This window comes from Lepidochelys olivacea (genome assembly GCF_965140295.1).
Source record: "Lepidochelys olivacea isolate rLepOli2 genome assembly, chromosome: 1".
NCBI classification, from domain to species: domain Eukaryota; kingdom Metazoa; phylum Chordata; order Testudines; family Cheloniidae; genus Lepidochelys; species Lepidochelys olivacea.
Window position 1 is genome coordinate 64,528,605 of NC_140411.1, and position 16,165 is coordinate 64,544,769.

General features: G+C 38.2%; 1 protein-coding gene across 1 annotated transcript in view; it reads left to right on the forward strand.

Annotated features, from left to right (window-relative positions):
* Positions 1–16,165, forward strand: part of VWA8 (von Willebrand factor A domain containing 8) — a 291,052-nt gene that overhangs the window by 171,592 nt on the left and 103,295 nt on the right. The window contains exons 25-26 of the mRNA XM_084611928.1: positions 1,901–2,106; positions 8,385–8,536. Coding sequence (XP_084468054.1) covers positions 1,901–2,106; positions 8,385–8,536 — 358 coding nt within the window. The remainder of the gene's footprint in view (positions 1–1,900; positions 2,107–8,384; positions 8,537–16,165) is intronic.

A 16,165-nucleotide genomic window follows, 5' to 3' on the forward strand; every position in this document is an offset into this window, starting at 1 on the left:
CTTCCGGGTCCAAGGCAGGACACTCATTGCCTTAGACATGACCCTGTTTGGGATGTACATCTGTTCAGCAAGAAAATTAGTTCCACATATTTTCCTGTGGGCAAGGGCAATCCAAGACCCTTCCAGGAAAGTGGTACTCAAGAGCAAATGTTTTACAGCCCTGTGTCCGTGTTGTAGACCTGTTCCCAGTGAAATTCACCCAGCAACACTGGACCAGGATGTCTTTACTATTCCATAGAACTTTCCCATGGTTAAATATGTCCTCTTCTTCTGCTCACATGGAAACTCCTAAAGAAAACTGCTTTTAGTCATAATTGTCCCGGGCTTAGTTCTATCTTTTGATGCTCTTTCCAGGGTTCAAAACCCCTCTGCTTTCATGTCAAGATCATCTTCAGCAGGGCCCAGTAGTGACCCTACATCCCTATGCCCTAAGCTTTAGTTTTGCGTCAGAGTACTCCTGAAAGAGCTGATCTTTCTCCACTATTCATTTAGCTCCCTGATGCCTTGAGTGTGTTATAAAAGTGATCTTCCTCAGCTTTTGTGAACTTCTGTTCAAGCATCCTGGAAGACTGTATCCTTTCCCCAGCCCATGAAGGATCGACAGTTTTATTTTCCAAATATAAGCAAAAAGAACAAAACAGTTCCTGAGCACACCATGGGCTACAACTTCCTGGGGACATTCCCCTTTGTCTTTCAGTCTCTCCTGCTTGAAGGCCTATGGCAGGATTCTCCTGTACTCCTTTAACAGAGCACCTTCCAAAGCTGCTTTCTTGGAGGCTCTTTTTCCCTCCAATAGGTTCCCACTGCCTGTGCTTGCTCCTGCTCCATGAGCAATCCCCCTTTCCATACTGAGAGCCTGGCTCATTATAGCCCTGGGGTACCCCACTCTCATCATTGGTCCAACTGGGCATATCTGTTCTAGCACAAGGGAGCTGAGCTTCCTTCATTTCCAGGGGCCAGCCACCCTGTGGCACTTCTTCATTCAGTCAATTTCTGTTGCTTCTTCTTGAAGTTGGTTTCTGGCTGTTGATCTCCTTAGCCAGGATAGGGGTAAAGCTCTCCATACTTTCCCACAACTGTCCATATTGGTTCTTCATAGTAACAAGTTGGTCCTTTACACGTGTCCTAGTTTTTGCCAAACATTTTGCGCCCTTTTCACCTAGGCAAATTACACTTCCCTTCTGATTTTCCCAATTCTGAACCAGGAATGGAAAACACCTTGTCTCTTTGACTTCAGAAGCACATTCAAAGTGAAGTTAGAATGATTAGAAGCAGGAAAATAAATCCCTTTTTCTTTGTTCTCTTCAAGAGTTGAAGGAAAGGCTTCCAGATGTCCTGTTATGCAATGGCCAAATGGACCGGGTTTGTTTTCCATAGGCCTTCAGAAATTATCTGTACTGAAATTTACTGTCCGCACCACCTCCTTGACTGAGGAGAGGTGGTAGTGGACAAATTTTGAAAAGCAACCTCCTGTGGTCTAAACAGGCATTTGTGGAGAGAGCACTTATCTGCAGAGTGCTTAAAGCAGGACTTCATGAAGAAGTTCTCATTTCTCGGGAATTATAGTGACAGTTCAGAGGTTCCTGTTGCATCTCTTTTTTTTTTTTTTTTGCCAACTTTGCCTTCAGGCATTTCTAATTCAGCTTTCAGTCTCTTTATTCAGGAAGAGTGAGTTAAGAATTTTGTATTTTCAAAGGTAACTAGTGATTTTTGGATGCCTCGTTTTTGTGTGACCAGCATGGGAGGACTTCAGGTGGCCTGATTTTTCAGTGGGTGGGTGCTCAGTACTTTCTGAAGGCTTTCAGGGTTTTTCAACTATACAAGGTGGATATTATCTATTATTATTACACTCCCTTTGTATTAAAGCTTAAATGAACCCTATATATATTTTTTATTTTAGGGGATATTTTTAGCTGCCATGCAGTTGATAATCCCAAACCACAGTCGGAACTGGCTATGCTTAGACAGTATGGACTGGATGTTCCTGAGTCAATCCTTCAGAAACTGGTGGCTGCTTTTGGAGAACTGAGGAGCTTGGCTGACCAAGGAATTATTAACTATCCTTATTCAACCAGAGAAGTTGTAAATATAGTAAAACATTTACAGGTACAATATGCATTATCTTGAATTCAAAAGAATGCAATAAATTAAATGAACAGTAATGCAATATACTCTTTGAAAAACCTTCAAGTACTGTAGATAAAGATTTTTTTTTAAATAAGTAATAAATCAAATTTGTGGATGGAAGGATTTGTCCAACAACTGCATTTAGAAAGGGTAACAATATCTAGATGCTCATTTAGCACAATGATAGGGTTCTATATGTATGTTGGTAGTTAGATCTTTGTGAACATTTATTTGTAAGTGTGTACAATGCATACAATACATTTTTATCTTTCATTATTTTCTTTGTGTGTGTGAGAGAAAATGAACCTGTTATGCATTGTTCATATTGGTTTTTCTGATAGAATTCCCTGAGCTTTTATAAGAATAACATAACTTAATAATTTACACTTTTGCCTGCTGTTTCATTTTTGATTTACATTGCCTTTATGGGAAATTGGACACTGTTGCTTAAGAATAATAGATCAAAAATCATATTATGTTGTCAAAATTGTACATGCATATGGACTTGGCAAATAGTTGCTCATGTACCTTGATTGCCTCACACAGTCAAAATGCAATATCCTGAATTCTGATTCAATAATAAAGTTAAAAGGTTTAAGTTAGGTTCTGCTAATAGAAGAATAGCTATATAACTTGAAACGTATTTGCTGCTTATTTGAATATGGAATGTTTGTATTTTCTACTATTTATAATCCGTGATGTAGGTATTTTAATTATTATAGTGCTGTTTCTTAGATTTAAGATCTTACTGTGTTAAATTTATATTTCCTAGAAATATTGTTGTAATAATTATTTTAATATAATGTCTCTTATTATAAGTTCTTTGGCAAAAGTACCATTTCTACCTGTATGTTCATACAGCACAATGGGGCTGCATGGTGAGGGGGGGAGGGTGTCAAATTTGTGTGTGTGACACTAAGATATTATGACTCAGAAATAGTATAGTTTTTTTTACAATGATACTTATACCTAGTAATTCTAGATTTCTGGAGCAGGGACTTTGTCATTCTGCAGTTTTAGTTGTTCTTTAGACAATATTTCTTGAATGCTGATGAGGCCTTTGGGTGCTACCATAATATAAATACAGCATAACAACACTGATAATTTGAATGTTTATGAAGTAATACCTATCCTGGGCTGAATGAGCTACAGGTCTGAAAGCTGAGGTGTTATTGACCAGGTCATAGTGATTTATCAGATTAATAGAAACAAGTATCATGTGTTATTAGTAATATTAATATATTAAAACAAATAATCAAATTTTAAATGAAAGAGAAAAAATGGGCTGCCAAACTGCTGAAAGGCAGATCTGTTTCGAAGAAAAACAACCCTTTTGGTTCTTCCTTCTTAATGCCACACCCCCAAATAATCTGTAATTAGAAAATATGTTTTAATGCCAGGCCTCACCAAATGACAGCGTTACACTGCTTTATGAGTTATTTTTCATAGTGCGCAAGAAGTGTACAATATTTGAAGAAACACGGCTTTGTTAGTTTTCCTGATGCAGATTGTTTGGGGAAAGCTGTGGCAAACAGTTGGTTGGTTCTCTTCCTCAATTTCCCTCATTGGAGTCAATTATTAGTGCAGAGTTACTTTCTGGGAACAGAGTATTGGTGTGTGGGGCTGAGATTTCCGAAAGAGGGGTTTCCCTGTGTGCCTTTTGTGCCCACTTCTGTTGAATAACTAATGTATGTAGTGTAAATAAACAAGTTGCACTAAGTAAATATGCAGATTGCATCACTGAGTTCTCCTTCAATGCAAAACCTATCTCCAAGGCCCTGACGTCAGCTACTGCTTAGCAGAGGGGCGACAGTTTACAGTAAATTGTATTTCAAAACTGGCAAGTAAAGGAGGTGGGATTGACCTAATGTAAACAATTAGTGTAACTAAAAATATAATAGTTATTCTGGAGTAAGGACCTTGCCGGACTTCAGGGAGGGAAGGGAGAGGAGGAAAGGAAGGAGGGAAATGAGTCAATGAACAGTGCTGGCCTGTAGGAAGGAAAGAGGTAATTTAGTCATATGGTTAAACAATTTCCTTTACAGCAGTTCCACAGCCTCACTTTCTTTGTACTCATGTGGTTGTTTTCTTTCATGTAATTTTGGAACTTTTCTGCTTCTACAGAAAGGGGTGAGAAACTAAGGCAATATCTTTGTTTTTGGCAGAAAACCTGAAAATTTTAAGTGTATGAATCAGAAGTAATAGCACAGTGATTATGTAAATCTCTGCATTCTGACTGTCAGCCAATCAAAGTACAGTGATATGCATACTCTATGATTATGGAGACATAACCTTATGGAGATTATGAAGATAAATCACTCACACCCAGTCATAATGCAGGGATTGCAGAACTGAGGAAACCTGTTAAGCTGTGTTCCAATAACAGGTTTCTCAGCATGAGCACAGAGATGCTGAACTATTTCAGTAAAATGGTTTAGATTGAATAATAGAATACAGTGTTAATAGGTTGCTACTGTGCTTGCTATTTCTTAAAAAAAGTAGTTTTAGCAAAGTATTTGGTAAGATGTCAAGCTACATAGAATGTAAATGCTGACGTAACAGAATGACCGTGGGAGTACCGGTAGTTTAAAGTAGATTACAATAGTACCCGTATTCGCAATTCACGTAAGCTTAGATTCATGTAAAGTACTTTTTTTTTTTCAAGCCATACTATGTAATGACTTTAAGCATAAAATATATCCAGTATGAAGCTGCTAAAAGCAAAAACTGTTTTTGTTTTCAAAAATAACCAGAAATCTAGGAGTAAAATATTAAAGTACTCCAAGACACTCATAGAAGTGTTACTTGTAATGGAAAGACTCATTGAATGAGAACTGGATGTACTGATGGGGAATCAATATTTTGTCTGCTAATCTGGTTTTAAAAATCAATATCAAGTAAATGATTTGTAAAGACAGACAAATTTTGTGCTTCAAGTAAACTGTTAGTGACATTTTTTGGTAAACAGTTTTCCAGCCAGATATTAAAAATTTGCTGAATTTGTACCATTTGAAGCAGTGGAGCTCATTTTTAAAAATGGAGTTAAGTGAAGAACCTATTGACAGGTTCTCTAGTTCAGAATAATTTTTGTGAAAGTGATGATTTGCCTCTAAAGAAATAGAGTTCATATCATATAATATTGGTACAGGAAGCATGGAGATATCAGTGATGTGAGGGATGTATGTCAGAAGAAACAAAATAGTTCAAAAGAGGATAAAGAGACTATTGGGTGGGCTGGATAACATTTGAGTCAATTTATTAAAGCTTTTGCCGTTTCCTCTGTAAGCTACATGAAACAATAAATGTAGAGCAAACGAGGCTAATCATTATCCTCTTAAAAAAAAACAGGAGTACTTGTAGCACCTTAGAGATTAACAAATTTATTGGAGCACAAGATTTCGTAGGCTACAGCTCACGTCATCAGATGCACAGAATGGAACATATAGGAAGAAGATATATATACATAAAGAGAACGTGAAAAGGTGGAAGTTGCCATACCAATCCAAGAGGCTAATTAATTAAGATGAGCTATTATCATCAGGAGAAAAAAACTTTTGTAGTGATAATCAAGATGGCCCAATTCAGACAATTGACAAGAAGGTGTGAGGATAATTAACATGGGGAAATAGATTCAATTTGCTGATAATAGCTCAGTATCAATAGATAGACTAACACGGCTGCTACTCTGAAACCTGTCATTATCCTCTAGCGTATTCAGATACTGTACTGAAAGTTACTAATTAAATCGGTGCGAGCTTGTTCGTTACACTTTGTAATGAGAGGAAGAATGTGAGTTATTACTAAGAAATGCTACCTAACCATAACTATTCATCATTATTACTGTTTTATTATTCAAAATATACTGTGTACTGTTAATTACATGATCATTTGCTTTACTTTTGCAGAAATTCTAAAATTCAAGATATATCACACCATGTTTTTCAGTTACATTTACAGTATATACAAGTCCTGATAAGTTCTGTTTCCTACAATGTCTATTAAATATATTTTGCAGAATATAGAAGTTGTCCAAGTATAATTTTGTTTCAGGCAGGATGGTTTTATGTGCTAAGCAGTAACAATATAAGTAGATATTTGTGCTTTTAATTTTGGATAGTGTATGCAATGGATCTGTCTGATATACATCATGATAAATGCGTAGATTATTTTCTGTGCAATATATTAATTTTGATTCCAGGATAGTGAAATTATTCAGTGCTGTAAGTCTTATTAGTAGAAAGGAGTTTAGTAGTTCAGAAATATCAATTAACTTTTTCCACCGGAATTCTATCTAAAATGTTTCAACCAACTTAACTTAGAACATTTATCACAGGACCTTTTTATATTTTATTCAGTAAGGAATAGCCACATTAAATGTGTTGGGGGCAGCTAGAGAATGACTTGTAGAATCCCACAATTACGTATTTTGCAAAGCAAATAATTAGCTAAGTAATAATGCAGCCTTTTCTGTATACTCCAGATATGCATAATTTCTAGGGCATATTCTTGTGTATGTATTGTTCTTGTGTATGAGTGCTGTAGTATTTTGTGATACACACATTAAAAGGGCTTGTCTATACGGTGATTTAGTGTGCAGCAAGCAAGCCAGGGCGTGAATGTAGAGTGCATCAGCTTTTCATGCACTAACTAATCGTGTGGACCCTGCTACCATGCAGTAATAATTCCATAGTATGCTTTGATGTACCACTGTTTCAGACAGGAGTATGTCAAAGTGCGCAATGGAACTTTTAGGCTGTGAACCCCTTATTCCACTGGTGTGTAGTTACTTACACAGTTGGGACTCTTATGTGGGTAATTGCTACCAAATAAGAGTGATGGGTTCACAATATGCCCCTTGGGAATTTTTTGTCCCTGAAAACACTTACGCATATGCTTAATTATGAGTAGTCTCACAATGGTAGAAAAGTTAAGCATGTGCATATGTGTTTGTAGGAATGGGGCAATGGTCACTTAAGGAGGGGTGTAATGGGGTTTACAAACCCCATACTGAGCATAGGCAAAAGGGAGAGGAGAGTCTTCCCTGCTGACAGACTATCAGGCTGCTTGCACCCCTTCCCAGCTGCCAGCATTACCAGTTGTGAAGGTATGGACCTGTCTCTGTGACTGATACAGAAACAAGCCCAGCTATAAAGGAGGGAGAACAGAGAGGGAAAAAGAAAAGGAGTACTTGTGGCACCTTAGAGACTAACCAATTTATTTGAGCATAAGCTTTCGTGAGCTACAGCTCACTTCATCGGATGCATCCAGTGTAGTGAGCTGTAGCTCACGAAAGCTTATGCTCAAATAAATTGGTTAGTCTCCAAGGTGCCACAAGTACTCCTTTTCTTTTTGCGAATACAGACTAACATGGCTGTTACTCTGAAACCTGTCATTATGCAAGAGAGGGAAAAGGGAAGCAGAAAGGCCTGGGACAGCAGAGGGGACAACAGCCCTATGCCAGGCTGCTTCTCAGGAACTGATAAGAAGAGAAAAGAAAACTGCAAGCCCTGGTGTTTAAGGGCTGATAGACTCAGTTTAAGTTAAGAATTCATGGACTGATAGGACTGAAAGGGCCCACTTAGGAGAAAGCTGGGACCCCTGGAGAGACAGCACCCAGAGCAGCCAACAATGGGATTTTCAAAAAGTGTTCAGTGCTGGCCTGCCTCAGCTCCCATTAACTTCAATGGGAGCTGTGGTAGGCCAGCACTGAGAACCTTTGCAACTTCCACCCTAAATTAACTTCATTATTCATTCTTTATTTTTAAAAGTATGTACTTTCTAAATTGCCAATAGTTTGCTAAGCATTCTTACTTGTAAGAAGATAAGGTCCCTGCCTCAAAGATCATGCAATCTAAATAGATAACATATCAAGAAAGCATGAGAGATGCAACAAAAAGCAAAGCAATAGGGCAGTGAAGTTTAGCATGCATGTTGTTAGTTCTGCAATTTTTGTGTTAGTTGTTTCTATTGTATTCTATCTAGCAACACTAAGAACATGACTACTAGAGCTCATTATTTAGATGTATGAATCTAATGTTTTGTTTTGTTTTGTTTAATTTAAACAGAAGTTGTCTTTCCAGGAAATAAATATACCATTTGTTTTATTGCTTCATGACAAATAAACATAGCATTTCTCTCTCAACTGACTTTAGCAGTTTAACTATACAGACTAACTACAATATAAAATATTTTAGTATGTGCAATAACTTAATAGATATGTGTAATAAGATGAATGTTGGGGTTTTGTTTCTGTGCAGAAATTTCCAACTGAAGGACTTGCAAATGTGGTTCGAAATGTGTTTGACTTTGACTCCTACAACAATGAAATGCGTGATACTTTAATCAGCACTTTGCACAAACATGGGATACCTATTGGAGCAAAACCCACCAGTGTACAGCTGGCCAAGGAGTAAGGCTAACCTAATATATATTAACACTTGTCTCTATCAGCCATTTTTCTCTTTCTTTTATTTTGCTGCTAATTGATTAACAACAACCTGGGATACTTGAAGCTAAATACTCTTATGGTTGAAGTTTTGTTTTCTGCAAATAATGGACAATTATATTTTAACAGTAAATTTAGTAGTAATAAATTACTAATATTTCATCTCTATTTAATGTCCATGTAAATGTTAATAGTATGTCTGAAAAACAGATACAAACAAATAAAGGGAAATATTTGTTTTTTTCTCCGTCTGTGTTTTTTATTGAATTACTACAGATCTTTTCCTATTTGCCATTAAACTCAGAAGCAAAACAAATCCCGTTGTCTTCAATGGGAGCAAGAATTGGTCCTTAATCCTCAGCTCTATAAAAATACATCATCATAGCATGTCAGAGCACTTAGTTATCCCTGCAGGCAACAAGAAGGGTTTTAACATTTGCTTATATCCAGATCCCCATTATTGTTTAATAATCATGGCCATTGACTGAACTTGTTATACTATGTACTATTTGAGAGATCAGAAATAAAATAGCCATTAAAAAAAAAAACTAAATTGTAAAGTCACAGCTGATTTAGCTCATACCTTTGCACTTCACATGGATGTTTCTTTTTCTGCCTTCCGATAATATATTATTTGATAAATAAACATAATTAACAGCAATGTTTTTATTTTTATTTTTTTAAACTTCCTCTGAGATGTTTTGAAAAATCTAATACATCTTTTAAGGAATCTCAGAAAAAACAAACCATTAAATCAATCAAGGAACTGTTTATGGAGAAACAAATATTTCCCTTCTATAATAAAGCAAGGGATGGATTATGGAAAATTCAGTTTTACATAGGATTATATTACTTTTGTGTTTGCTTAGTGGCGGCTTAGTTGACTCCACTGACAAAATGTCTTTATCAGTTGTCAGTGTGTAGATTTCTCCTGCAGGAGCACCACTATAATCACGCCTAGCAACCTACATAGATGTTTTGAAGAAGACAGTCAGTCTAATTACTATGGCATAATTTTTCCTCTGTATGTCTGAGGAATCGTGTGTCTGAGGAACTCAATGCCTGAGTAACTACCATATGCATCAAGATGACAATTTACCCCTAAAACTGGTGCCACAATCTCCATAATTTACTTGCTAAAAATCATTTGCTGAATTCTGTTTTGAAGGACTATAAAGTGGGTCTGAGTTAGAATGATCATTTATATTTGATAAGTTGGCATTTTATTTAATTTAATTAAGGATTTTAGAAAAATAAATGTACAGTTTGTTTTTATTGGTTATGGTCTTAGCCTTGAAGTTCATGTACAGATTTGGAGGTGATTAGATACAGGGTTTAGCCCTTTATAGAGAAGATTATCCTATCTGAACTTCCCCAGTGCTCACAAGTGTTCGTTTCTAGGGATTTTGGTCTAGGCCTATTTGTATTTTAGAGAACATTTTACAGGAATTTAAGAGTGGAATATTGAGGCTGGTTCGAGCCAGGAATAATGTGTTTGAGTGCTATGGAAATATTTCCACGTAGTTTTGCCACTGTACTTTAGTCCTAATTTTCAAGTCTCCTGTTTAACGTGATGGTTTTGTGAAATAAACAAATAGAGATTAGGATGAGACTGCCTGACTCGTTTTCACTTGTGACTTGAATCCAGGTTTCCAGGAATATTCTTGTTATTCAGCAGATTGCCAATGTTGCCAAATGAAGTAACAGGTTTTAGTGATTATAGACGCATTTCCATTAGACATTAGTTGGTAGAGACTGCTAAACTAAAGGATATGGAAGTAATTCTATTGATGCATTAACAACGAGGAGTCCTTGTGGCACCTTAGAGACTAACAAATTTATTTGGACATAAGCTTTCATGGGCTAAACCCACTTCATCAGATGCATGGAGTGAAAAATACAGTAAGTAGTGTATATATATATACAGCACATGAAAAGATGGGAGTTGCTTTACCACAGGGGTGGCCAACCTTTGGCTTTGGAGCCACATGCGGCTCTTCAGAAGTTAATATGCGGCTCCTTGTAGAGGCACCGACTCTGGGGCTGGAACTACAGGCGCCAACTTTCCAATGTGCTGGAGGGTGCTCACTGCTCAACCCCTGGCTCTGCCACAGGCCCTGCCCCCACTCCACCTCTTCTTGCCCCCTCCCCGAACCTGCTATGCCCTCGCTCCTCCCACTCCCCCTCCGAGTTCCTGCATGCCACGAAACAGCTGATTGGGAGGTGTGGTGAGGGAGGGAGAGGCGCTGTTTGGCGGGGCTGCCCGTGGGTGGGAGGCATTGGGAGCAGAAGCTCCTGGGGGGGCTGCTGACGTATTACTGTGGCTCTTTGGCAATGTACATTGGTAAATTCTGGCTCCTTGTCAGGCTCAGGGTGGCCACCCCGCCTTACCAAGTGTGGGGTCCATGCTAACAAGGCTAATTCAATTAAGCACTTGGTAAGGCAACTCCCATCTTTTCATATCTCCTGCTTACTGTATTTTTCACTCCATGCATCTGATGAAGTGGGTTTTAGCCCGTGAAAACCTATGCTCAAATAAATTTGTTAGTCTCTAAGGTGCCACAAGGACTCCTTACTCTTCACTCAGCGAGTTGGAGGCAAGAGAAACTTCAAGCTGCTTGAATTTTTTAATGTCTCTTTTTTCCCCTTCCTGTCTCACGGATAAGAAATAGGAAGGTCATTAAACTGAAATCTTAAATAATACAAATAAGACTTTAATCAAAAGTTGTTTGTTTGAAGTGCCATGATCTGGTTGGCAAAGAACATAAGAATGGCTATACTGGGTCAGACCAAAGGTCCATCTACCCAGTATCCTGTCTTCCGACAGTGGCCAATGCCAGGTGCCTGAGAGGGAATGACCAGAACAGGTAATCGTCCAGTGATCTATTCCCTGTCGCCCATTCCCAGCTTCTGGCAAACAGAGGCTAATAGCACCATCCCTCCCCATCCTGGCTAATAGCCATTAATGGACCTATCCTTCATGAATTTATCTAGTTCTTTTTTGAACCCTGTTGTACTCTTGGCCTTCACAACATCCTCTGGCAAAGAGTTCCACAGGTTGACTGTGCACTGTGTGAAGAAATACTTCCTTTTGTTTGTTTTAAGCCTGCTGCCTAGTAATTGCATTTGGTGACCCCTAGTTCTTGTGTTATGAAACATTCCATCCCACCTTTGATTCACAAGACTGTGAGTTCCCCAATTTGCTAGTCGTCTTTTATAACTCCTGCCTGCGGCTATATCAGTTCTTATAGCTACCTTCAGAAAACACAAATTACAAGTAACTTGATTCTTATAGACTTAGTCTCTTCATTTTTAGTGGACTCAAGAACTCCATTTATATTTTGCCTCTAGATAATTATTTTCTGACAAATTCTCCCATTAGACTATTGTACATGAAGAAAATCAAACTAAACAATTTTGTGTAGAATCACCATGTTGACTAAAGGTTTTGGGCCAATCTCCTCCTCCTTCAGAAAAACATTTACATAACCACCTCAAACTTAGTAGTGAATCCTGGATCTAGAGCCCTCAGGGTAAAATAGTCGCAAAGTAATAATTGAAACAAAATGGATCTAAAGGATCTGACAGGTTGATTCACAATCAAATAACTGACTAGGAAATCATTCAGTGGAATTGAGTGTTAGATGTTGGTTCTTATTCCATATGATGTCACATTAGGGGTCTCTAGAGACATAAAAACAAACAAGCTTTAGCTTTTGATGAAGCTTGTGAATAAGAGCTCTTGTTTGATACTGTAGATTATCATTCCAGAGATTGAAGGACTCTTCACAGCCTGCTTTGGACTTAACTATCTTGAGTAGTTTTGTATCATCTGCAAATTTTGCCACTTCACTGTTTCCCCTTGTCATAAAAATAAAGGGAAGGGTAACCACCTTTCTGTATACAGTGCTATAAAATCCCTCCTGGCCAGAGGCAAAATCCTTTCACCTGTAAAGGGTTAAGAAGCTAAGATAACCTCGCTGGCACCTGACCCAAAATGACCAATGAGGGGACAAGATACTTTCAAATCTAGAGGGATGGGGAACAAAGGGTTCGTCTGTCTGTGTGATGCTTTTGCTGGGAACAGATCAGGAATGCAGCCTTCCAACTCCTTTTAAGTTCATAAGTAATCTAGCTGGAAATGCGTTAGATTTCCTTTTGTTTAATGGCTGGTAAAATAAGCTGTGCTGGATGGAATATATATTCCTATTTTTGTGTCTTTGTGTAACTTAAGGTTTTGCCTCGAGGGATTCTCTGTTTTGAATCTGATTACCCTGTAACGTATTTACCATCCTGATTTTACAGAGGTGATTCTTTTACCTTTTCTTCAATTAAAATTCTTCTTTTAAGAACCTGATTGATTTTTCATTGTTCTTAAGATCCAAGGGTTTGGGTCTGTGTTCACCTGTACAATTGGTGAGGATTCTTATCAAGCTGTCCCCAGGAAAGGGGGTGTAGGGCTTTGGGGGATATTTTGGGGGAAGACGTCTCCAAGTGGGCTCTTTCCCTGTTCTTTGTTTGAAACGCTTGGTGGTGGCAGCATATTGTTCAAGGACAAGGCAAAGTTTGTACCTTGGGGAAGTTTTTAACCTAAGTTGGTAAGAATAAACTTAGGGGATCTTTCACGCAGGTCCTCACATCTGTACCCTAGAGTTCAGAGTGGGGAAGGAACCTTGACACCACTTCTTCCAGATCATTTCTGAATATGTTGAATAGGACTGAACCCAGTACAGACCCCTGTGGGACACCACTATTTACCTCTCTCCATTCTGAAAACTGACCATTTATTCCTACCTTTTGTTTCCTATCTTTTAACCAGTCACCTATCCATGAGAGGACCTTCCCTCTTATCCCATGACAGCTTACTTTGTTTAAGAGCCTTTGGTGAAGGACCTTGTCAAAGGCTTTCTGAAAATCTAAGTATACTATGTCCACTGGATTCCCCTTGTCCACATGCTCGTTGACCCCCTCAAAGAATTCTAGTAGATTGATGAGGAATGATTTCCCTTTACAAAAACCATGTTGACTCTTCTACAACAAATCCAAGGGACTAAACCATTCAGAACTGGGTAAGAGACTAAAACCTTAAGAATTTAGGAGAAAGGTGAACTTAGTCCCATTAGTGGAAAAGAAAAGAAAAAAATGCAGTATTAACAAAGCAAAGCTCCAGCAAGACATCATAAAGATAATGTAATAGAGGCTCAACTTGAATGTGTACCCCAAATTAAAAAACATAGAGAACCAAAAAAGTGCCACCATGGCTAAACAACGAAGTAAAATAAGCAGTGAGAGGCAAAAAGGCATCCTTTAAAATGTGGAAGCTAAATTCTAGTGAGGAAAATAGAAAGGAGTGTAAGGTGTGGCAAGTGAAGTGTAAAAATATAATTAGGAAGGCCAAAAAAGAATTTGAAGAACACCTAGCCAAACACTACCTCATATCTCACCAGCCTACTAGAATTCATTTTTAGGAAGTGTGGAAATAGAGGATTTATAAACTCATGATATTTTCATATGTTGTCTACATCTCAGATTTAAAACAAAGGCTCTAATCTTTGACATTTTCTTCAGGACATGACCCAGTTTCAAACGGGTCTGGTATATCTCTCAATTGATCAGCTCTAATTGCCTCTCAAAAGGAGCATGTAGCTTTTCCAAAGACTGGAGAAAATTGTAAAATTTCATAAATAGTCATAATTATTAGTAGGTTCATTGATCTATAATTCATGACACATGAGAGTTATTTGTAAGAGTTCAAAACTAAAATCTAAGTCCTTGTGAAGTTGATGCTATTGTTACCAAGTTCATAGTACCCACAGATAAATTTAAATTCATGTACTTCCTTCATAACCCCCATCACAGGGTCTGCACAGGCTTCCACCTCCTCGTGCCTGTACCCTGTGTTGTCCAGCCAAATAAAGAGTCACAACGCTTCACCCTTGTGTCTTTGTTTGTCACCATGTAGTCCCTTTTATTCCCCCAACAGCTATCCCCATTCAGACCCTTCCCAGGGTCTCCTGGCGTGAGGCTCCTTGCCTTTGGTGAGGAGACAGAGCTATAAGCCTCCTACCCCCTCCCGGGCTAGCCTCCTGACTGAGCTTTCTCCAGGGCTTTTATAGCCCTTCCCTTCCTCATCCCAACTGCTGTTACTTAACTGAAGTATTGCCGTGAGCCAACCCTCGTTAGGTCCTGCAGCTGGGCTCTCTGCTGGGTGCCTGGGCCCCTACACCTGGCTTCCCTACCAGAAAGCAGGGCTTAGCCAGCATTTTGGCAGGGCATTCAAGGAGTTTTACCCCTGCCCTGCCACACCCCCCAAAAATGGATCAAACCCAGGCTTTGCCAGAAAATCATTTTGAAATCCAAAACTCTTAGTTTGAAATTTACTTTCATTAATAAACCACCATGTCATTCTAGTAACTGACTCTATACATAAATGCATCTGTCTTGGGTTATATGTGCATTAAAGAGTATACCCAGAATAAATGTTAATGATTGGATTGGATGTCATAACCTGAGCTGTGTTATACTTGCATTTCTTTTGGCTTTGGCTTAATTATGACTCCTGATGTGGGAGAAAACTGACCAGACTGGTTTGGAAACAGATTAAAAAGGTTGAGACACTGTGAACAGATTCATTCAAAAGTATTAATCTTTTTCCAATCAATGTTAAAAACAGGCCTCACACTGCAAATAATTAAACAAGGGGAAATTGAAAATAGGAAGCAATTACAAGAAATATAGTTCTCAAACGTTGGTATTGACCGATGTTGTAAATAGGTGTAGGGGGTCATAAAAACTGTCTTCTCAGAGCTGGTTAACTAGCAAATTAAACGTAATGGAAAACACCGCCTGTCAAGCTAGTTTAAATTCAGCCCAGGTTGCATCACCAAAAACCCCATTACCATTTTATGGCTGAACATTGACCTATGTGAAATGCTTTGATGGTTTCAATCCATTTCCTAATTCAATATCACAAAACCTATTGTTGGCAACTTTATTGAGAGTCTCAGCAAATGGGCCAAGGACTGAATGGGTATGGAGACTGAACTACTCTCTCACCCCAAGAGGTGGCCCCTCCGGGTTGATTGAGGTACATGGGCAGAACAATTATTAGAATATTCTAATTTATTTTTCTTTTGCTATTCAGAAAGATTAGAAAATATAATTGTTCATTCCTAAAGTTGGAATAGAGAAAGATTTTAACTTCTCCAAAGTTCAGGGGGGCCTCAGACCCAAGGTTCTGGTTTGGGCCACTCTCTGACCAAAATATCTATAAGAAACAAATCTCCTTTAATTGCAGAGCCTATTATTTTTAAAGAATTCTGACTGTAGGAACAGACAGAGACAAATAGAACATGAGAGATCAAGCACAGACAACAAACAGTCTTGGAGAACTTACTTAAAATAGCCTTCAGAGATGTATTTTTAGAAGGATGTCTTCTATTCTCATGCCAAGTTTTGTAGTTGTGCAATAACGTAAGAGGTTTAAATAGTGTTTAGAAATATCTTGCACATGCTCTCAGTTTACTTATGCTAGAAGCAAATTAAATACATGCTATGTGCCAACTAGTTCCAAATAAGAGAGACCAAAAGGAA